The sequence below is a fragment of the Pinus tabuliformis genome, chromosome Q (assembly GCF_031772625.1).
Source record: "Pinus tabuliformis cultivar Carrire ecotype Pingquan chromosome Q, CPIR1, whole genome shotgun sequence".
In the NCBI taxonomy this organism is placed as follows: domain Eukaryota; kingdom Viridiplantae; phylum Streptophyta; class Pinopsida; order Pinales; family Pinaceae; genus Pinus; species Pinus tabuliformis.
The window spans coordinates 953,847,290-953,872,675 of record NC_142296.1 but is presented as its reverse complement, the minus strand read 5'-3'; the positions used below and the strand labels follow the sequence as shown (position 1 = coordinate 953,872,675).

The 25,386-nt window shown below is 39.3% G+C and overlaps 1 protein-coding gene across 1 annotated transcript; it reads right to left on the bottom strand.

The window, feature by feature from the left end:
- Window positions 1–977: 977 nt before the first annotated feature.
- On the bottom strand, window positions 978–4,554 carry PUP5 (purine permease 5). The gene is given in 2 exon segments (XM_089385539.1): window positions 978–2,345; window positions 4,271–4,554. Coding segments are annotated over 2 exon segments (1,140 nt in total). The 5' UTR covers window positions 4,311–4,554; the 3' UTR covers window positions 978–1,245.
- Between the last annotated feature and the right edge of the window lie 20,832 nt (window positions 4,555–25,386).

Below are 25,386 nucleotides of genomic sequence, written 5' to 3'. Positions count from 1 at the left end.
GTAATTGGACCTTCAAATTGTCTCAACAAACAGTGATGAAATCCATTGAAAAAAGCAAGTGAAGGTGTGATAGAAATAGTTATACTGAAGTGCCCTTTGGGGTAAAGGTGCAAGGGGTCAACAACTATTCATATTGGGTGTGTTTGCAATCCATGAAAGCCACTTACTATAAACCTAAAATTTCGTAACTGGAATACCCTTTGCAAATTGTGCATTGAATAGCCAAGGGTTGACACGTAACTTAAAAGAGGGAGGCGGCTCCATCAAATTTCCAGTGCTAACCAAAGAATTGACACTCAAAAGAGAGTATTAGGAAGGATTTCAAGAAATTTAGACAAACAATTATGTTTTAAATGAAATACTGCCTAGACTAGACTGTCTATCTATTTTTCATGCTTTATTTGGAATTTGAATCTTAATAATTTGGAATTTGAATCTTAATAATTTGGAATTGGAAATCTTAATATTTCGAATTGGTAACTTCGGTTAGTATTTAAATATCAGGTAAAAAATTGAAGTTTGAAACTTTTCTGTATACTGAGTTATACATTCTTGTAGCTCATCGAAACCTCTTATGCACATTGTAAATATCTAAATTGACAAGCTAATCTGTGGAATCGATAGCTTCAGTTGGTATTCAAATATCATGTAAAAGATTGAATCATTTCTATACAATGGGTTATCCTTTGTTGTAGCTTATCACAAGCCCAACAATATCAAATGAAAAAATGCAATCAACCGAAAATTGACAGAAAATAAAAAATATGTCATTACAACACAACTACCTAGGCATTTGTGGGAATTAGAATTGCTGGAGGAGTTTATCAGCAGATCTAGATATAAAAAAAATTGACCACCTACATTGTCAGATAGAATTCCAAGTTCCATTATTTGCTTCTACAGTATTCAAATAAAGTGATGGAATGGATCATCATCATCCATATTAGAAGTAAGGCTAATCCACAGAAGGCTAAAAGTGAAGCCAATTTGCCTCATTCAGTCCATGAGATTCCTAGTGGGCATCACATTGCCATTGTTAAGTTGCCAATCGCAACTATAGCAGGGACACTTGTTAGGGAAATTATAGGAACCTATATGCTGTTTTAGCTGTACAACATTAGCAATGACTGAAGCATGCAAATCCTGCTATACTCCAAGGACTTATGACAGACCTTCAATACTACAAACAGATATATCCATATGGAAAGGAAAGGGAATTCTTGTAAAAAATTCAAACGGCATGCTTCAGACGGTAGATATTTCTTCAATTTTTTTCCTGTTAGTTAGTTGCTGCTCAGCTTTGGCTTCTGTGGCAGTACCATAAATGTATGAACCAAACCCCCAAATCATAAGCAGGACAGAAAGAACTTTGAAGCCACCCATAGGGTCATGGAAACATACAACTGCTGCAATACTAGTCACAGGGACTCGTACTACATTAAGCACTCCAGCCATCAGCGTAGATGTCAGGTAAAGCACTGCTACACTTCCTAGTATTCCAAGCTGGAAAGTTAAAGCCCCCCAGAAAAGTACCATATAGTACGAAACTGCCCCATGTTTAAACGCAGCTGCCTCTAACTTCATAGCTGTGAAATCCTTATTTATAATTACACCAATTGTCGTAAAAATGCAACCGAACAGTGAAACCATAACCTGTTATTCTAGGACAACATGAAAAGATTCCCTTCCTAATATCTTAATGAACAGAAGCTCTGATAATGCAAAAATTAGGCCATGCAATGCAGAGCCTAAAATGTCCCATATGAAGCCAGCAACATATTGGCGATGGCTTACACCAGCTGGCTTATCAGAGTTTGAGTCTATGCCTATAATCACAACTGTTGCAGTTATAATCACTATTGAATTCAAAGTGGAAGCATTCAGCTTTTTTCCCACAATGAAATAAGCAAATATTGCAGTAAATATGAGTGATGATGAAGCAAGAAGAGAAGAAGTTGATGCAGGCAAAAATGAATAAGCCCACGCATACATTAGGTTGTCAACAGCACTGAACAAGCCAAGTACAACATATGACATAATGAGTTTCCAACTAAGTGGTGTAGGTGAAATTCCTTTCTGAAAATAAAATGGAAGTAGAAAAACAGTTGTTAGAGGCCAGCCTGCTACTGCTATCCATGATAGAAGCCACCTACTCTTTCCACCATCAACATAGTATAGACGAGAAAGAAGGCCAGAAACTGGGAAAGCAACCAGCATTGCAGAGCTGCTTAGGAAGAAGAGCACCCAGTGAATAGCTGGTTTCCTTTCAAAAAACTTCCGCAATCTGGAATAAGTCAAAGAGCTTTCTGACACTCCAGAGAAAATTCTTGGTTCCTGATATATACCTGTTATATTCAGACGCGTCACTTGTTAAGCAGGATTCAAATATTTGATGAAAGACAAGTAAAGTAGATTGAGAGGTAAAAGATATACTGAACTTGAAACATGCAAGGAAAATATATGCTAGCAGTACTAAGTCTTGAATGATGCAAGAATTATTCATGGCACACAGAAGCATACATTAAGTCAAAATACAACTCATTATGTTTTTAGCCACACCAGATCCAATAACACATTACCACAAAGTTTGAAAATGCGCACTCAGGAAACACAATGGTTCTAATGAAGTTTGAAGATGTGAAGCATTGATACTGAAAGTTTGAAAATCTACACTATATTATGATGAGAAAATATTTCAAAAAAACAAACTTCATATCTTAGACATGATGAATAGTAGTCTAGGATTGAATCAGCTGAGTTTTTAATTCCTACATTTCTAATGCAAATGATCAGATGAATTTGTACTAGAGGGCAGCTTATCCCTTGACAATGAAACTTAAAATCTTCACACACACGTGTTTGAGAGTGTATACCAAACAAATAAGAAATTGGAATATAAAGAAACATCAAAACACATAACGTAACTTCTTCCTTCTTCATTATTGTTGGTATGGATTCCAAGTTAGGAAGAAGGTGAATCCAAAACCTACTCTAGCACCATCCACCACAACAGAATGACAGTGACAAACCAGAATTCATAATTTTCTTTTACAAACAACTAGTGAATCATCAATACCTCTGTGTCTAAACTGGAAGATAGATAGCATGAAAAATAGGTCACTTCTTCAATAGAAGCTATCAGTCAATTGGGTCTATTGCAGGTGGTTGGAAGTAAATGGTTGTCCTCCCACCCAACTTCAATTCCCACAGATGACATGATGAGTTCATAATGGATAATTATTATCATAATGGCTTGAGCCCTGAAGAATATCTTACGAACAGGAAGGCGCTGTGATTTATTATGTGGAAAAAAAAAGCCAACTTCTACCAGCTGATCAATTTTGAAGACTTTCAAGTTGTTCCCTGTATAAACTGTATTATAAGCTAGCATGAAAAATAGCTCATTTCCTCAATAGAAACTAGCTTTTACCAGCCGATAACCTCTGAAGAATTCCTCAGTGTTAGTTTGGCAGGTCTACATCATAGCTAGCATGATTCTTTTAGGGCATAGATCCATGAATTACTCTAGAATACTAGAGATGCCATTTGAGCTAGTTAACTGGAAAAGTTATTGTTCCAATACATTGAGACAATGAAACAATACAACATGCAAGACAGTCTGTTGCATTACAGTTTTCCAGACAACATTGACACACAATTGCAAAACGTCATGCTTGGTCCGAAATCATCAGAACCTAGTACATACACAAATTCCTACAAATGAGATGGTTTTGATGCAGAGTCACAAAAGTCAAACAGGCTTTTCCAAAACATGCCACAAATTCACATAACGGTTGCAAACCGTTGCCATCTCTCAAGGGGCATAATATAGTTACTGCAATATTAGGAATTCACAGCCATTAGGGTTAATTTCCATTGCCTGGTTCAGACAATTTTTAGGAACAGTGTCAAATCGCCTTATTCTGCTTCGGCCGAAATTTTATGAATAAAATCATGGATGCCTTTAACAAAATCCTACGGAATAGACGGGATCGTCAGCAAGTTAGAAGCCATAGGGGCAGGGGAACGGCATGGTATGAAGAAAGGATGAAGTATCAGAAAGGGAAAGTCAATACCCTACTCTTACTGTCTACATCCATTCATGAATGGTGGATGGGGTTTGTGTTTGCACAATTGGTGAATATCCGACTGACATTCATATAAGACGAATTCGAAAATTCATACCATTTTGAAACAAATTTACCCAGCAATTTCATATGTCACACCCCCATAATAGTTTCATACAAGGCATCGGATCGGTTATGCTCACATGGGTTAATGCTGTCTGCTTCAGTTGCTTCTTCCGCCATGCTGAATCATACAAACCTGCAGGACTGGCCTTGCTGATAAATTGAATCCGACAAGGCTTGTTGTCATGAACTAACGGTGTTCTTACAGGCTTGCAGAAAGTCGGAAGTGAGATATTTGAGCTTAACATAAGATATATATATATATATATATTGAAGTAGAATCCGAACACGTGATTTGTGAGAATTGTGATGGCCATTCTCTAATGTGTTTATTTGTCGAGCATGTAATGATTGTCTGAAAGTAAATGGAAATGTTCAGTTGCAGTTGATGCGTCCTTTTAGCTATTTAGGTGGATACCTACATAGCTCCAATTCCAAAAAAAAGGGAATCTTCTGATTACAGGCCGATTTCATTATGCAATGTCATCTACAAAATCATTTCTAAACTTATAGCAGAGAGAATCAAAGGCAATTTATCAGCTCATATTTCAAGGGAACAACCTGGGTTCCTAAATGGCAGAAACATTCTAGATGTTGTGGCCATAATTCAAGAAGCCTTGCACTCCATGCAAGCTAAGAATATTGGGGCTGCTATCCTTAAAATTGATTTAAAAAAGGCCTTTGATTGCCTTGACTGGAGCTTACTCAGATGTTTACTTATCAAAATCGGTCTGAATGACCTGTGCACAAATTGGATCATGGCGTGCATGCAAGGTATCAATTTCGCAATTCTCATTAATGGATTCCCGACAATTTTTTCCCGGGCAGAAAAGGGACTCCGCCAGGGGTGCTCTTTATCTCCAATTTTATTCATACTGGCCATGGACACCCTTAGTCTCCTTATTAAAAGAGCAGTTGCTGCGGGAAAAGTTGGCCCCCTTGCCCTCTCCAGAGGTAATCTTCACACACACAACTTCTTTGTGGATGACGTTCTTTTGTTTGCTAGGCTTTGCAGAAACACATGGCAGATTTTACATGAGATAATTCTTTCATTTCAAAAGGCGACTGGCCTATCCATTAATGAAGGTAAATCCACTTTCCACTTTGGTAAGGTGAATGAAGTGGAGATGGAATACATCTCTCAGCATTTTAACATACAGGCTATCTCCATAAATGAGGGGCTTAAATATTTGGGATTTCATCTCAAGCCCACGAGATATAACAATTCGGACTGGTCATGGTTAACTGACAGATTCTATAAAAGAATATCATGTTGGGAATTTAAATGCTTATCGCTTGCTGGCAGAATGATCTTAACACAGTCTGTCCTTGCGCAAATCAGTGTTTATTGGGCACATTTATTTTACATCCCATCGGCCATTGTCAATAAACTGAATAGCTTAATGGCAACCTTCATCTGGGGCGGAAACAAGGACAAGAGAAAATTCCACCTTACCAAACTGGAAAATATCACCCTCCCAAAAAAGAAAGGCGGTTGGGGCATCATGAATCTGCGCCTCTTTGGCAAGGCTCTACTATGCAAATCTTTGTGGCAGGCGATTTTTGGAAACTGCTTATGGAGTCAAGCTATCAAAATGAAATACCTTGGGAACAATGATATAAACTATTGGTACAGGAACAGTTTCAAATGGCCCTCACAAGGTTCGGGAATCTAGCGAAGTTTTCAAAGGATTCTTCCTTTTTTCAGCGGAAACTTCATTTGGGCATTTCAAACCAGCAACAACATCCTGATTGGTGTAGATGCCATCAAGTGAGTTGATTTGTAACCAATCTCCCCTCAGCTACTTTCACTCCTCCATAGTAAAGGGCTTTTCTTCTAGGCTCAAGTTATTGAGGGATGGAAGAACGCCATTCCGAAATGGAAGGCTTGCAGAAAACTGGGCCTCGATGGAGCTATGGCTGCACAATGGAATAGAGTTATCTGTAATATGAGGAATGCAGGGATTTACATATCCGAGGACAGAGACGGCATAGAATGGCAGGCTAAGAAAGGCAGTCCCCTTGTATTGGTTAGAGACATTTATCTCTCTTTGATAGATCTACAAAGAGGATCCTCCCGGATAATCTTTCCTCCCTCTTTATGGAAGGTAAGCTGCCCCCTTAAAATCATTTTGTTTTCATGGCCAGTATTTCATAATAAAAACCTCACTTGGACAAACTTACAGAAAAGGAGCTGGCAGGGTCCAGCAATATGCATGATTTGTCTTGACAACTCTGATGATAACTTACATACTTTTTTATACTGCCCTCAATCGCTGTCTTTGTGGGGGCAATTAGCCACATATTTTGGCTTCCCTGCAATTTCACATCCTTCCATTATAGAAGCATATATTTGGTGGGCAGCACAAAAATCTATGTGGCGCCCCATCCCATTAATTGTTTTCTGGTTCATCTGGAAGTGGAGGAACAATAGAATCTTCCAAAACAGCGAAGAACCTTTCAGTCGTATTATGGATAAGGTTATTCCTTACTACTCCTCCATTTTACAGAACTTGCCCTTACAGAAAAATCACTAGATGGCAGCCACTGAAGATCAGCAACTCTCATTCCCAAGGGCACATTTCGACGGGGCGTTAAAGGATGTCTATTGCGCTTGTGGAGTTTACATTACTATTTCAAATGACCTCCAATTCTCCTTATATTGGAACGGCGGCAAAGGAACAAGTAACAAGGCAAAGGCAATGGCCCTACATGGTCTACTTTTATTCTGCACTTTCATGGATATAGGGCCTATTAATGTATATGGTGACTCAAAAATTATCATAGAACATGTGAAAGGCATTCATGCAATACAGACTGACAACCTTACAGGATGGTTAGCAAGGATAGCATCTCTATGGAAGCCCGCAACTTTCCCTATCTCACATATAAGGCGCAAACATAATGAGCAAGCAGATGTTCTGTCAAAGAAAGGATTGCATACGCCTCTCGGTAAGTGGCACCTGTTTATCACTTTTGTCCCCTGTACATATGACATATAGCCCTTCACTATGCCCGGAATATGAAGTCAACAAGAACAGGTATGCAATAACAGCCAAATTTTTGGAAATACCTCAATCTGCTGGCATTTTCTATATATACTGGAAATTTAAAGAATATTTGCTATGATGATATGATAACAAGATCCCCAAAAATTTTGTAATGTATAAGGAAAGATATCTACTGATATACGTTGGAAATGTTGCCTATTCCCGGGACAAATGCCCGCATTTTTGTATACAAAACTGTTACTTGAACATACTATAATCAGTACTGCCTTTTCTTCTGGAAAAAAAAGAAGAAGAAGAAGAAGAAGAAGAAGAAGAAGACATGCTTAAATCTTTATATATATATATATGATTTTATAATAATATGGCTCAATGTAATTACAATAAAATATTCAATATGAATTCAATTTGTTATTTGTATGAAGGTGGAAGGATAATAGTCATTTTTTTTTTTTTTTTCCAGTACTCTAGATAAATCTAATTAACTTAAGAGAATAAAATTTATACCTTAGATAAATTCAATTGACTTAAGGGAATACAATTTATTTTAATTTACTTTATAGTTATATGAGAACAATGATTATTAGTTGTTATTTGTGAATGTAGGTTGATGGTTCATATGGGGCAAAGTTTCATTCTTGTAGGTGTTAATGGGTCATGGATCATTGACCTATTTCGTTAAGTTTAAGGATAACCTATTTCCTTAAGTTTAAGGAAGGTGTGCTCTTGGCCAATCATAAGCAATGTTAGTACTTACTTTGAGACTATAAGGCAATTTCGGCCTCGATAGTATCTACAAGAAAGTCAATATTCATATTGTCATCATTGAGGGCATAGCAATATGGTCATGTGCTTTCAAACGGATCCTAACTTTAGTCTCATACATGAAACCAAATACTTGTTATTTAATAAACTTAAAATTTTAGAAATCTAAATAGAAATGTATTTATTTATTAGTTGTCAATTGGATATTTAGTTTAATTTGTAAAGGATTTCTATCATACTTATGTGATTATGTGATTGGTTGTTCTTCTAGTGTTTAGCTTAGAGTTGAGCTATATAAAATAAAATAGCTCATTATGACGAGAGGCACATAGGATTTTGGCTCTCATGATCTTTGTAACTCTTTTTTCCTTATTTGATAAAATTACATATATGAGACCACTTCTTTAACATTGGTATCAAATCCATGTTGAAAAGTGTTGAGAGAGAATTGGTGATTGATTGAGGGCGCAAGGATAATGCGACAAGATCAACCTAGATCTCTTCAAGCTCATGGGTAATGACACTAAGGTAACTAATCTTTGTTTCAATAAGAAAAATTAATTTTTTAAGTGCAAAATATTACAAAAATCAATTTGTTGATTTTCTTCTAGATATAATTCTCATTTTATTGTAATTTAGAATCCTAAAGCTATTTCCACTATTTATAGTTCTAGATAAGTAATTAATTCTATGTAAATCAATAGTCGGGCTTGTAAATCTCAAGATAATAGTAGATACACAATAAATCTTCGTTGGAAACATAATCCATTATAAATCTATGTTGGAAATGAAATCCATTCTCATTTATAATCTAACATGTCTATAAGATTCACAAGACAATACTAAGTTTCTCCAACTTGAATCTCAACTCCAACAAGATTAACTACCATAGGAAAGTCATCATTATAAATTAGTATTTGTTCAAAACAATTTTCTTTTTGAGTTTGAGAAAGATTCATATTAGTAGCTAGCACAATATGCCAGTTTAGTTGATGATAAAGAAGGATATGAAAAAGAAATGTTCTTTCACATTATAGAATACTCTAAATCAATCCAATTTTAGAGTGCTTTGTTTGCTTAAGAAAACTCATCTTCACTTGCTCCACTTCTACATTAGATTCACAAATGACAAAATTGTCATCAAGTTGGCCACATGAAATATTGATGTTTTACTCTTCATCCTTGTTAGGATTGTGAAACACATTCAAAAATGTATTCCAATCACAAGAACCTTACAAGAGTAAAGATTCACCTTTGATGGATAATTTTTTGGAAATACTCTTCAACGGCCAAGAAGATATATCAATTATATCAAAGAATAGATTCTTGAGTATTGAACCATCTTGTAATGGATATATTTTCATATTATCACCTTCTATTTGACAAAAGAGGAGAATTGATAGTCAACTGCTAGTTTAAAAGTCATATCAAGTGAGCTTGAGCCACAACTAGAATGAAAGCCAACAACTAATCTAGCTTAGAGTCAAAGTTAGCCAAAGCTAGAGCCAGATCTTTAGCCATAGATAGAATCATGTTACATGAACACCAATTGGTTCGTGGTCCTCTTTAAACCACCACTCAGTAGAAGACTTATACTTCTACAAGATTTTGGGTTTGTGGTCATCCCAAAACTACTAGATTCAAGGAGCACATTCAACCATTTAGAAATTTTCCTTCTTCTTTATGCTTGGACTCACTAACACCCCTTTGGATTAAAGGGGTAATGTTAAACACCTAATTCATTAGGGTCATGGTGTGGAATATGAATTTTCACGGGGATTCCAATATCTAAGGGTTAGAAACAATGTACATAAATGCTATATCATTTAAATAAAAAATGAATACATACTTATCTTTAATTATGGATTACAGTCCAATAGTGGTATCAGAGTAAGTGTATTTCTGCCTTGCTCGATTGTGTGTGAGACACATTTTTGTATTTGTCGACATGGGAATTCTCACCATTCTCACGTGCATATGCATGCTCATTCTTAGGTGCATGAAACCTTTGCTTGAAACCCTCATCTACTATATAAGGAAAACCTTGTGTCCCATCCTCACGCCCATCCTCCATTCTTTCTCTAGTGCAACCTATTTACATGCTATTAATCTTAATGTTACTGTCATGATGTGATATGAGCCTAATAGTTGCAACCACTTGAAATGAAAACCTCATTTGGCTTTGCTGACTATCGTTTTCTCATTACCACTTCTTAGCTTTTTGTAGTTTTGAAACATTCATACTATAAGTGTTTAAACCAGGGTTAAATACTACCTTCACCTAGTTGAATATATCCTACACTCTAAGCACAATCTTGCATTCACACAACATTGAGGAGCCCTCCAAATATCTCCATGGTGTCGAAGGTGTAAACAACCTCTTCCACCTTCCTTAAAATGAGAGCACCTCTTTTTTTTCTCTATTACTATCTCTTCCTATGCACTCTTGGGTGCTAAAATTAGAGTGAAACCTAATCTTGGGTCTCACCATTCTATGCCTCATGTAGATATTGTGTGTAACACCCTCCTCCCACATCTACCCAAGTAACCGACCAACCGAGGTAAACATGTGATGAGAGGCTACTATGATATGATTCAACCTCCTAGGTGACCTTTAGGAAGTGGAATCAATGGAAACCCATCAAACATGCCTTCCACATCAACAACAACACTCCTAGGAGCCACCCAACCACACATGTATCATGCCCTTGGGTCCCACTGAGTTTTTTGACCTCTTGACCTCTGGACGCTCTCAAAAGCTTGCATGCCTCCGTCTAGGGACCTGTTACAGGGAAAAGTGTCTATGCATAACTGCTAATCCCACTAAGGCGTGGTAGCTACCTTAGAAACAAACAAAGTAAAACTACTTTCGTTTTCCTTTATGAAAGATAGATGAGAGAAGAATAAAGGAGACCAACCTCTGTCTTGCGCTTGGCTCCTTGCTCGATTCCTCTCTCTTCTGATAGTCCTTTGCTACTTGTTTTCTGGTATGCCCAGCTTCACAGAGTACCTGTAGAATCAAAGCAGCATAACAATATACAAGAACATGGATCTACTATCATAAAAAATCTAGGATCAGATGTAAATTGACCATACAAATGCATAAAACATAAATGACACAAGAGTATGGAGGAAAACTTGAATAGCTTTATTGATAATCAAGAAAGAGCCAAGAGAGTTACAACCAGTTGTTCTGACCCAGCATCATCCTCTCAGCAAGTGAGTCCTTCTTCACCTCATGCAAAGCTTAGATCACCCAACACTATGATGTTGCCTCAAGAAACCAACGGAAATTCTTTACAAGATGCAAAATTCCAGCCTCTGGATCTATGGGATGAGGGATCCATATATAGATATCTGTAAGGGAGATGAGTCAGCTTGTGATTCGATTAGTGTCTTCCCTCCGATAGTTCTTGCTTCCACTTGGAGATTGATGATCTCTTACTCATCCTTGGTCGAATTCAGAGAGGCAAGTGTCACAGGAGAAGTTTCTGGAAGATTCCATGCTCCTCCACCTCATGGATTGGCACTGCCATTTGTCTCTTCTCGCCCATCGCACCCCATAGAAGGGCTTTTTGAAATGCAATGCACCCACTGAGTGTACTTATGTGAGATGCAACACATTTTGCCTATGGAGCAGGTGAAATGATCCTGTTTTGACCAGTTCTAAGTAGTTTTTCATGGAGAACTTCTGGTAGAAGCTGTAATCAGTTGACCTTATTCCTTTAGGGGTTGGAACAACATTTTTAGGGACTTAGGAGCCCTTGGTTTATGGACATTTTATGCTTGGGGTTGCAGTGCCCAAAAATGTCTATAACAGTTGCCCCCTAAAGCATGAGGTCGTTAATCTTTTTTGATGTCAGGTGAAATGCTTTATCATGAGGATCTGAAGTTCTTTCAAGCTGGGAGGAGACCTGTAATAAGATATAATACAATACATTATCTTCATAATATTTTCATGATCTAGCTAAGGCGGGCATTCCCATGCTCAGCTTTATAAATTCATTTTCATGTACATAGGACAGACAATCGTCTGAGTTTAGACTGATGATTCTGGAGGAGCCATCATCCCATAGATTGGATGATTATCTGTGCAGCAATGATGTACATTTGATGTCTTTATTTTCCTGAATATATATCACAGCCCGGATGGATGAAACTAGATCCGGGGTCTTCAATCTCGTTCAATCTTCACTCGAAGTACAAGTCGATCCATGTGAGAGATGTTCTGGAGTCAAAAATGGAAAGACATCGCCTGATTACCAGCCAATGATGTAAGTTGTTAACAGGCGCGAGAGGAATCACTGATAATGATAATGATCCTCAAGGTACTACAGTACAATTCACGTGGTGTGAATAAGGGACTTGGCATCGAACACCACACAAAATCTTTCGGTCGAAGGCCATTGATGTAAACCTATCGCCGGAAGTGAGAAACTTGCCATTGAGGCATGCAAGCTTCAAAGTACTGAAAGGGTTGTCCCTAGATCGGCTTCTTGGATAATGAGATGATGTCGACAAGAAGCGATCTGTCATAGGAGGGCCTTAATGAATCCCACATCAATGACATGGAATGGAGAAAATGATTTTAATGGAGGTAAAAACGATCTGGTGATATAAGGTTCAGGGTGGCGGTCATGAAAGAATGGAGCGTAAATGTATTGCAGCGGGTGAGACACAGGTGAATTCTCTGAGTGACTTCTCTTGAACATATCGGTGACACTGACATGATGGATTGGTATCACTAACACTAAATGTGGATGGTGTGATGTGACCATGGTGATGTGACCGGTGAATGAAACAACCCAACCCGACTTGGATGCCGAGTGAAAGTGTCATGTTCAAGAGCGACTTGCTACCAACAAAGTTTCTTCAAGTTTTCTTCCCAATTTTTCCCCAGTCATTGCTGACCAGTACCTCTTTATTTTTGTCAAGCTTGAGGAGGATAACATATGCTTGTTCTATAATTTTCCCTTCGGGCAAACCCATCGCTATGTTTTAATGAGCCTAGCGATAGTGAAACTCGTTCTTGTCTGCTATGGACAAGTTTGTCGCTATTAGGTTTTAACGAGTTTAACGACAAAGATAACTCGGTCCTTTTCAATTTTAGAGAGTCTGAAAAGGGACGTAAAGGAAACTCCAAAAATCCTTTTTCGTCATCTAATCCCTTAAATCCAAAAAAGTATAAAACAATACAGAAGGGATGAATTTTCGATACTTTTAACGAGCCGAATAAAACAAGCGCTCGATCTTTTTGTGTAATAATCCCTCAAGTCCAAAAATATTAAAATCTAAAGGAGGGATAGCACTTCTGGTCCCTTTAACGAGCTGGAGAGGCCAATGGCTCAGCAATCTTTTCATATTTTACGAGTCAGTTGAAAAGAGCTTAAAGGAGACTCGTCTTTGAGGAACGAGTGATAAAATTGGGTAGCAGTTGATTCCAGGTAAGGTTTGAATTTTCCAATCACGGCAGTGTTACAAGGATGGCTAATAGGATCACTCTTCGCAGCTGTTCCTCAAAAGGGGTAAACAATCAAATGGAGGTGAATGATCGGCCAATTCAGAGTGGAGGTGACGATGAGAACACGACCAAGGCTTAAAAGGCTGAAGTACTACATTCACGATGGTTATTTACCGGGAATTGGTTCATTTTTTATTGAGCTTAAACGCTAGGGGAAACATTTGCTCATTGCTTATGTTTATTTTTTAACGAGCATGAAGTCCATGTTAAAACTGCTTGATTTGACAGTCATTTTTTGACTTTACCATTAATAGCTTTGTTCTTTCAAAGATTGTACTGCATGTTCAATTGCTTCATCAAACTAGTCAGAAATGAACAATATATGTTTGAAAAATGATTTAAGACACTAATATTTTACTCAAATTACGTAAAAGTAATTTAAAATTGCTTTTACCTCTCATTTTACCATTTCATTTGAACTTTGGCTTGTTGGAGCTTTGGAGGTGCTTTTCCCCCTTGATTTTCATCAGCTGATTTCGGGAGATTCTGTGGACAATTTTCGGCGCCGTCTGGACCATGTAGGAGCTAAACCTGAGCTCTTTCATTTCATCCTTTCCATTTTGCATTCTGAGCTTGATTTCTGGTTTTTCTGAGTCTCTGGGGTTTGAAAAACTCGTCGTGGCTCCATCGCACCCTTTATGCATCGAAAGGTGCATTGGATGTTAGCCTGTCCACTGGCCAATTGACATGCAACGCACCCAGATCACTACTGTAGGTACGATGAGCGCAAGGAAGGAAATTTATGCACAGTTTTTTGATGGAAATTTTGTCTGTTTCTCACCAAATCAAGATCTAACTCTTCTCTTGTTTGTTTTCAGAGATTCATTGGAGAAAGATGACCATTACATGGCGATAACGTGAGCATGAAGAAGATGACATGCTTGCTTTACACGATCCAGTTACAGTAAATGCACTGCGGAACTGTGGCTTGTTGAAGTTTTTCCGCATCTCTAGCATGAGACAATAAATCAACTTGCTGCAGTATTTGCTTGATGCTTGGGATCCTACCAGCCAGGTGTTCCAGATTAGGGGCAAATCCATCCCCTTGACTGTAGTGGACATCTAATTTTTGACCGGCTTATCGAGGCAGGGTGCCCCTATCTCTTTATCAAGTTCGGCCCGTGGAGGTGAATCTGTGAGAGATTATGTTCGTAGGTATTGCAGAGAGGGATCTCAGCCGAGTAAAGACGGCAAGATCATCATCCGAGATGTCACTGACAGGTCTTTGAGGACCATTCTGCTCACTTTTGGTAGGATGGCTGGTGGTGCGGCTCTTCATGTGGCCAACTGATTTTATATGAAGTACGCCTTGGAATTTCTCGAACCGAAGGTGTTCAACTGGTGTGACGCAGTACTCCTTGTGATGAAAGAATAGTTGACCAAGGTGAAAAGCGGGAGGTTGAAGAAATTTGGATACGGTTCTATTTTGACCACCTTCGCCTTGGAAAAGATACCATTGATGCAGCCACAGTATATTGCACTCGTTTTACCTCCACTGACTAAACCACATATGCAGAGATGGGTCGACCATATGTCTAGGCATGCTAGTCAGTCTCAGATTTCCTTTTCTGATAACTTCTTCAGGTGGTTTGATCGTCAGGAGATGGTTTATTCCGAGTATCCATATGCTGGTATGGACTTCCAGGGTGACCCAGATTTGGTACTGCCGGCTGGCGAACAGTGGGGTGCCATTGGTAAATTCTTGACCATATTTCTGTTTATCGTTTTCCTTTTATAATGTCCTCGTGCTTTATTCTATCAAGATTAATCAGAACTCATGTGCTCATGAAGATGTTGGTCCTGTTCGGCCAGTAGTACGCCTGAGAGTGCCAGCTGCCACCCCAGCAGGAGAGGTTGTTGGAAGGGCTATCCTTCGCGACCTTGATGTGGCCGAGACTCTTTCAGCATTACAGGATCAGGTCGAGGGCCTCACTCTTGGTATTCCAGATGTGAGGACTGACGAGCTGCCTTTGAGGTTGCAGCGACATACTACTGGTGTGCCAAGATGATGGACTAGGCTTTTACGCATGATTGCACAGGGGGTGACTTGTTATCATGAGCATCATTAGACTAGGGTACCCCCTAGCGTTTTGAGTTTTGGGTCATTTGACCAATTTTGTCTTGGTTATAGAACATTATGTGTAAACCATAAACAGTTATATATATATTTTTGATTTTCGGAGTTTTATTTTGGTTAAGTTCCATGATCCTGATGAGATGCTTCTTTTTATAAATGTTGCAAATGTCTATCTAACACATAATTTGCTAATGAGGCAGTTAATGTGTTTGAGCTTCTGGAAATATGCTGATATTGGATAAAATCAAATTTCCTTTCCAAAATCTTGACCCTTAGGAACATGCGATAGATAGTTGGATTTCAGACGGAGTAGATACCCATGAGCTGTAGTATGACGAGCTGTGAGTCTAGCCTGACGACCAGTTGACATATGCCATGTGTGATGGCATAAGAGAGAAGTTCTATCAACGCGCTATATTGAGCGATGTTATTCGTTGAAAGACCAATACATACCCCTCTGAAACTTACTAACTCACCGCTTGGATCGAAAATGGCCCAGGCCATAGAAGATAGGTTCTACGAACTACGACTTTCTTCGTCGGCATTATATCCAACAAATGATTCCAATAGGTTCGACATCTGCGACAAATGTAAAAAGCGGATTTACTCGACCAAAATAAATACTTTAGCGAAAACAAAAAATGTAACAAAAGCATATAGGTTACCACACTGAATCATGCATAGTAACGCTTAAGGTACAACCCATTACGAGGTTGTGCCAGTGGAATCCCGTCATAATCCATTAAATCGTAGGCTCCTTTTGCTAACACTTTCTTAACAATATAGGGGCCCATCCATAAAGACTTGAATTTACCTGCACCCAATTTATCGGATTCTTGGTCATAAGACCAAGTCACCTTCTGAGAAGACACGGGGTTTGACATTCTTGTCGAACTGCGCCTTGAGTCGTTTCTTATGGGCTTCGTTAGCCAAAGCGGCATCACGACGGGTTTCATCCAATTGGATTAGTTCCAAGAAACGAGCCTCCTCTTTTGAAGTTCCGGGGAGAAGGTCGATTGCGAGTTTGAGGGATGAGATTTCACACTGAACTGGTAAGATCGCTTCTAGGCCATACACCAGTTGGAAAGGTGTAAACCCGATCGCATTCCTTACTGATGTTCGGTATGCCCACAAGGCTAAGTACAGGATCAGGCGCCAACTCCTTTTGTGAACTCCAATCATCCTTTGCAGCATACACTTCAGGACCTTGTTGATTGCTTGAACTTATCCGTTGGCTTGTGGGTAATATGGAGTAGAGCTGTCATGCGACAACCCTAATTTGGCAGCTAATTCGACCATCATGTGATTGCGAAAATGCGATCCATGATCTGTGACTATAGCCTGTGGGACGCCGAATCTGGTGACTACATGATTGAAAAAGAAAAGGGCAGCTATTTCAACAGTGTTATCTAATGTAGGCATCGCCTCGGCCCATTTGGTAAAATAGTCAACTGCGACTATGATATACCCATGCCCCTCGGTCGAGGTGGGGTTACATGTCACGAAATCGATGCCCCATTTGGCGAATGGCCCAACAGCCACTATTGGCTACAGAGGTGCGGGTGGTCTTCTGGTTTTGCTATCGAAAATTTGACAGGCATGACAACTTCTGACTGCGGTTATGAAATCTTTGAACATTGTTGGCCAGAAGTATCCTGCTCGTAAAATTTTTTGCGCCGTAGCGTAACCAGATTGATGCCCCCCACACGCGCCTGAATGGCAATCATTCAGGATTTTTTCGGCCTCCTCATGGGTGAGGCACCTCCTCAGAACTGTATCGACACCACGACGGTAAAGTGTATCACCGACGATCATGTAGTCTTTTGATTGGTATCGAATACGTTTTTGTTCGGAGCGGGAGGTATTAGGCCTATATTTTTGGGTTTGGAGATAAATGATTATATCTCCATACCACGGATTGCTTGAAGATATCAGAAACAAAGATTCATCCACGATAGTTTCTTCGGATGTTTCATCATTGGATGACGATGGGAGATCGCATAATAATTCTGCGAAAACAAGGGCTTTCTTTGACTTGGATTTTATGAATTCCAGATCAAATTCTTGTAGAATTGCTATCCATTTTGAATATTTGCCCCCCAGCAACTGTCGCGACAATATATAAGTCATGGGGTTGTAATCTGACAGAATGGTAGTTTTTCGAAAGAGGACATAGTGTCGAAATCTCTGTATCGCTTGAACAGCTGCTAGCGCTAGCTTTTCAACATAACAATATTTGATTTCTGTATCATTTAAGTTCTTACTCAAATAATATATAGGATGTTCAATTCCGTTTTCTTCTTGAACTAAAACCATTGCGATGGTTGTATCCGCTGCAGCCAGATACAGGTTAAAGTCTTTTTGATAATCGGGAGCATACATTAATGATGCTTTCATTAGAGATTCTTTTAAAGCATCAAAGGAAGCTTGCGCAACCTGATCCCAGACGAAGGGCACTTCCTTTTTCAATAGACGTGTATAACCTTTAGCAAGTTCGACGTAATTTGGAATGAATCTCCTCAGAAAGTTTGCTTTCCCTTGGAGTTTCTGAATCTGAAGCAAATTCGAAGGTGGAGGAAAATTTATGATTGCTTGAACCTTACATGGATCGAGATGAATCCCGTCCTTTGAGACTACAAAGCCAAGTAAACGACCAGAGCTGACACAGAACACACATTTGTGTGGATTGAGTCGTATCTTGTAGTGTCGGCAACGTAGAAATATCGCTCTTAGATGCTGCAGAGATCAGTCCGCTTTCTCGAATGAGCCGGAAGGTCGTCGAGATATGGTTGAACGATGTTTTTGATGTCATGGAAGGCATAATTCATTGCCCTCTGAAATTTTGCCCCTGCGTTCTTTAAACCAAAGGGTAATTTTCGATATGCGAATGTGCCCCACGGACAAATAAATGCAGTTTTTAACTGGTCCTGTGGGCGGATATTTATTTGATTATACCCGGAGAATCCATCCATAAATGAAAAGATTTCGCATCCGACGCACTCATCAATTATCTGGTCAATGAAGGGTGTAGGGTAGTTGTCTTTTGGACAAGCTTGATTTACATCCCTATAATCGACGCACACTCTAATCGTTCCTTGTTTTTTCATAACAGGAACAATGTTCGACACCCAATCAGTTAGAGGAACCGGGTAAATGAAACCAGCATGGAGAAGCTTTTCAACTTCCGCCTTGATGACAGTGGCTTTCTTGGGGTGCACCTGCCGTAGCCGTTGTCGTACTGGTTTGACATCTGGATACATCTTGATTTCGTGTTCAACGATACTCGAGTCAATGTCGGACATTTCATTATATGACCAGGAAAAGACATCTTTGAATTCGCGTAAAAGAGCGTTGTATATTTCCAGTTCCGAAGGAGAACAACATTTTCCAACATAAATATTCTCTACAACATCTGTTTTGGTCGAGATATTTATGGCGATAGTCTCTTCAATGTTGGACAAGTTTCGCTCGGAATCCACCGTGTTTACAGTATTTGATAGGAAATCAAAAACTGAGGGATGATGAAGGTCATCAAGAGTATCTTCTTCACAATCCAAAAGAAGGGAACGATGGTGGTAATATTCCCATGGTGCCCCTTCAATTACCATTGATTGAACAATTCCTTCGTCGGTGTAATGCACTCGTGACCAAGGATCTGAAGGGGTGCCATATTCCTTAGACCTAACTATCCAAATGCTTGATGAGCGTTGATTTGGGTTTGCCTCCCATGCTAGGAACATTGATTGCTACAATATTTCCATTTGGCTAGGAGGCAATACCTTTGTATGATCCATGTTTATATCGTTTTCTGAGATCTTTTTAATCGAAGATATCATATTGCAGGTTCCTACTGATGCTACTTCCGCCAGATTTATTGGAGGTGGAAGGCAAAAAGTTCCCATTAATATAGGGCCTTTTAGTAGGCCTACTCCGATATTTTTAAGTGAATGGGGGCTTCCATGGATCATTGGAATGCTTCCCGTAACTTGAGAACTATTGGGGAGGAAAGTTTGTTGATCGACGATTGTAATCCCTCCTTGAAAGGGAAATGCAATCTTCCTAAAATAGGTCGACACAATAGTTGCCATAGCATATATCCATGGTCTTCCCAGTAGGATGTTGTAATCGAGGTTTCCGTCGATTACTTCAACATCTATTTCTACTGTTTTCCCCCCTAGTTCAACTTGCAAGTTACTTAGAATACCATATGGGGTATATGTTCATCTGTCGAATGCTTTTAATGTCGTCGAAGATCACGACAAGGTTGGAGATCCTAAAGTTTTTCAGCAACTCATTGACATAATACATGTAGATGCCCCCTCATCAATAATTGTTCGATGAACAGTTTTGTTGAGGGCTTTCACTTGTACAAGGAAAGCTAGTTGAGCTGGTAACTGAGGATCGTATCCTTTATGATTAAAGGATACAAGATTGGAATCCTTTGGGTCTATCCCACCGATAGCTGATAATAAAGTCTGCTTTTGGGATGCGCAATTTTGCAGTACTTCAAGTGTCGACATAGCGGATGGCGATTGGGCTAGATCTTCCACTATATTATAATGTTGTGCTGCTCTAGCACGAGGATTAAATGTCGACTTGTATACTACTCCCTTTGGCGGTTTTATTTTCAGATCAGGAATGATGGGCAGCAAAACTTCTGTCGAAGTTGTTGTCGAACTACTAGGTTGATCTTTATCCTTGTTGTTCGACAGCTGTGGATTCCCATAATCTTTGTTCATTGTCGATATCAAAGCATCATTTAGCTGTTTGGAAACCGACAACATCAGCACTTGAGACGGGGAAGCATTTCCACTGTCAACCAGATTTGTTCCTGGATTTGGAAATGGATCAATTAATACTACCGAGGTTTTTGAATTCTTGAAGAATTTTTTAAGCTGAGCTCTGTGTGGACAATCTGTTGTCCAATGATCCTCATCGCATATAAAGCATGGACGATTTGGTTTCCTATTTCCAGAAGGGTTTGTAGAATATTTTTCAGGTAATGATTCCTCCTGTTTCTTCTTCTTCCCTTTGTTCTTATTCTTGCCTCCTGGTTACTTGGTTTCTTTGCCTTTATCTGTCAAGACAACATTTACTTCCGAGGCAAGAAGTTCTTCTTTGCATTTTGACTGGAAATCTTACGGGCCTTTTTAGATGTAGCCTTTGTCGATTTCGTGTCTGTTGCGCCAATCATGCCATCATCGGCATGAGAGTCATTGTTTGATTTAGGAGGATGAGGGACTGAGAATTCCGGTCTGGGAGCGTCAGGTATTTTATCGTAGAGCGTGCCAGACTGAGTGTAAATCAAGTCTAAATATTGCGCACGAGCGATAAATTGCTCTTCGGTGACGAATCCCCCTTTTGCCACATCTTCTGTAATGGAAGGTAACAAAGACTTAATAAACCGTTCAACTAAAAGCTGATCAGGAACATATGTTTTTACCATTCTATGATGACGTCGCCACTCATGAATATGATCAGATATGTGAGTGGCTGTTGTTTGTTTGAAATTGGTAAGAAGTTTTGTTCCCATTTCGTACCTTATTGGTAACTGAAAATGGGTTAAAAAGGTTGTGGATAGGGTACTGAAGTTGTCAAACGAAGCTCTAGGCAATTCGATATACCATTTTGCTGCCAGACCAGTTAACGTCCTCTGAAAAAGGTGAAGCCTAATCGAATCATTGTTTAGGATGTTTGATGAACACCACAGATGAAAGGTCATCACATGATTCGATGGATCTTCACCTGGATTTCCATTAAATTTAGGAATATCTGACGGAATTTTATGCAGAATCGCTGGCCACCAAGGAGCGTAAGCGATTGGATCGTTTGTTAACCGATTTAGGTTTGGTAACTCTAAAGTCGCCACGAAGGGTAACTATTGATTCAGGTTAGGTGAAGCATACCCAGGATAAGATGGAATCGCATGAGCAGTTGGTCTTTGCATACCAGCATAATGCATTTGATGTTGGTAACCTTGGTAAGGTTGGTGGGCATAACCATTGTAGAATGGTTGATTTTGACCGTTTTGAATATACGGCTGCCCACTATTTGCAAATATTTGTTGCTCAGATCCTTGGTATACTTGTTGGAATTGTGGTTGTTGGTATTGCACCAGCCATGGTTGCGAAGCCATGTGCTGTTGCCCGATACTAACTGTTTGACCAAGATGAGGGGTAATTGTACCCGTTTGGGCCTGTGTCATTCCACCAGTCCGCGATTGTGGTTGAGTTGCAGGGTCAGGAGGATATTGCATTACAACCTGAGAAACCTGAGGTTGGCATACAACAGGCAGCGCTTGTACTTGCAACACCGTCACAATAGCTGGCGTAGTTGGTATATTTGACATAGGTAAACATTGTTGCATCGAATATACAACTCTTGGTTGTTGAGGAAGTATCAGCACCCAACTGCTAGATGTAATTCCAGCATAACCTGAATTTTGTTGTGAACTCCCGTATGACTGTCCTCCCAAAGGAGACAATGAAAGGGTATATTGCCCCCCATACGGCGGTAATCCAGTACTTAAAGGAATGGTTTTCCCTTGAGGACCGGACTGCCCAAATTGACATCCTGAAGGATCAATTTGTTGAGACTCAACATAAGAGTTTCCAGATACTATTCCGGATGAACAAACAGAACGAACCATACTGTCTAAATAGCCCCTGGGTGGGCTCCTTCTAGCGATTGATAGCTAGTTGGGACAGATGGTATACCGGCGAACATTGTTGGAGTGACAACAGGAAGTTCTGTCGTCACTGTGTCGGATGACACAGTCCTAGATGTCGACGGTTGTTCAAACATTTCTAGTCTATCCAAAAGATTACCTAGTGATTCTATAGGAGCCTCGCTGGCGGTAGACTAATTTCTGATGAAGAAGGATACAGAGTGATCCCGACTCCAAATTGCGATGGAGTACTAGATGAAGGATCCTCCACAATCTCTTCTATAGCAATCATACCAGGTGGAAGAGGTAGATCGTCAGGTTCGTAAAATATTTATGGTGCCGAAGAAGGTATGGAATCTACAACGACAGATGTTTGGGGAATAACACTCTCTGAACCGGTTGTGGATGAAACAGGTTCAGTAACAAAAGTGTTTACCCTCAAACTAGGATCAAAGCTACTATCCCTCTATGGCTGCTAAACTTCTTCTATAGAGCTAGGGATACTAGAAATGTTTGGAGTAACGGAGTCTCTGATGTTGTTGAAACACTTGTTCTAACTTTACCAGGAGATTTGGAACCAGTTAAACAAGTTCGCTTTGTACGTAATAGTTTCGATTATGGAGACAAAGATGGTTGACTCTTAAGTCTCCGCGAACGACGAGGTTTAAATTGACTTTCTTCCACGATTGTGGATTACTCGATCAACTAAAAATCAAAGGGAAGTATGTTTCCGAATTAGATGAATTTTAGACGCTTTGACACAACTTGTTTTTTCAATTTTCAAGAGTCGAGAAAAAACAAAAGATGACTCTAGTCACCTTCGATTTTTAATGAGCCTAAAGTGACAAGTGCTCAGATGGACCTTTTCCGTTAAGGAGTCTGAAAAGGAACGAAATGGACTGCTCTGGAAATCTAGGCAGAGGGATTACCAAACCAATCGCAAAACTGCAGAATACTTTTTATGGTACGACAGTCAATCTTCCCGAATGCTGTGTTCAGTGCATTGCTATCGATAGGGCGGTATACATGGCTTCCTATGGATAAAGGATTAAGCTTATTGTGGTCTCCCAAAATATACTCGACGTTACGTGGGAGCACAAGTCCGTACTGGCACTTATCGTCTCAATGTGGAGGAATCACCCAACCAACAGTGAGAACAACAGTTACCAGGCTTTACGACACCGGAATACGTCTCTAGTCTAGACTTTTAGATGTTGTGCGTTAGGTTCCAAAGCGTTGTTAGATTCATTAAATTTATTTTATAGTTGATCTTGCTTAAGAAAGTTTCCTTTCAGGTTCACCGTGTGATGTAGATGTACAATTCCTAAAATGCAATCTAAGATGATAAACAGTCTTTTTATCTTCTTTGTGCAATGAAAATCCTAGCTACTAAGGAAAGAGAGACAATATTCTTTCAACAAAGAGCAAAGAGCACACACTATATGCACCGTCCTAAATCAAACCAATCAAACAGTCTAAATGCAAATGCACATGCATGTATTTGTTTTCAGCCTTCTTAATATGTGAATGATAAAAGAAAGCTAATGCGCAAATCTGAATTATTTTCAAAGCGACAATTACTAACAAGTTTCTTTTCAAAATAAAAAATGAAGATAATGACAACACTTTACGATTTGGAAATGAAAACTTGCTTTCGACACTAGAAAAACTACTAATTCAAATCAAATACAATAGTAACAGGGTAATCGACTATCAAGAGCAATCAGACTCTCTTCTATGACTGAAAATGACACTTGCGACACTTTCAAATCAAGAAACGACAGTACAATTACGTTACTTTTTTGCAAAAGAGAAGTAAAAATGACTCAAAAAATACACAAAAACATTTACAGTCCTTTGCACAATGGAGGCAGAATAATAGCAAGGAAAGGGGTTTCAAACAGAGGCGTACTGACTACAGGCAGCAAAATTCTTGAATAGATCTGAAAAGAGTGAACAGAAAACAAAATTCAGGAACAATGCCTAGTCTGATCAGCGCACCTGTAACACAGTGAATTTGAAATGCAGCACACCTACTACACTCGGGAAGTGCGCTGAATTTGAGATTCACAGAACAGACAGTGCGTTGGACCAGAAACAAGACTTTTCTTGGGTTCCAGGTCACAGTTTGCAGTTCAGTTTAGGGATTTTGGCCGAGCAAGTGGTAATCAGTAAATCAACAATAGGGGTAGATCTAAGGAGGTTACTAGAGCTACCACAAGGGCAATTAGAGAGTTTGTAAATCCATTGTTTAATTCATAAACAAAACCCGGAGAGTGACTGAAGCAGCATTTATCTACTTTGCATTTGCATAGCAAATGCAGTTCGAAAGCTACCTAGCTCGACTTCAGGCTCCGTCTGTAAGTTTATAAAGTAAAAAAATGTAGATAGACAAACAACCTAGTCGCTCCCCAGCGGAGTCGTCATTTTGTTACAGGGAAAAGTGTCTATGCATAACTGTTAATCCCACTAAGGCGTTGTAGCTACCTTAGAAACAAACAAAGTAAAACTACTTTCGTTTTCCTTTATGAAAGATAGATGAGAGAAGAATAAAGGAGACCAACCTTTTTCTTGCGCTTAGCTCCTTGCTCGATTCCTCTCTCTTTTGATAGTCCTTTTTACTTGTTTTCTGGTATGCCCAGCTTCACAGAGTACCTGTAGAATCAAAGCAGCATAACACTATACAAGAACATGGATCTACTATCATAAACAATCTAGGATCAGATGTAAATTGACCATACAAATGCATAAAATATAAATGACACAAGAGTATGGAGGAAAACTTGAATAGCTTTATTGATAATCAAGAAAGAGCCAAGAGAGTTACAACCAGTTGTTCTGACCCAGCATCATCCTCTCAGCAAGTGAGCCCTTCTTCACCTCATTCAAAGCTTAGATCACCCAACACTATGATGTTGCCTCAAGAAACCAACAACAATTCCTTACAAGATGCAAAATTCCAGCCTCTGGATCTCTGGGATGAGGGATCCATATATAGATATCTGTAAGGGAGATGAGTCATCTTGTGATTTGATTAGTGTCTTCCCTCTGATAGTTCTTTCTTCCACTTGGAGATTGATGATCTCTTACTCATCCTTGGTCAAATTCAGAGAGGGAAGTTTCACAGGAGAAGTTTCTGGAAGATTCCATGCTCCTCC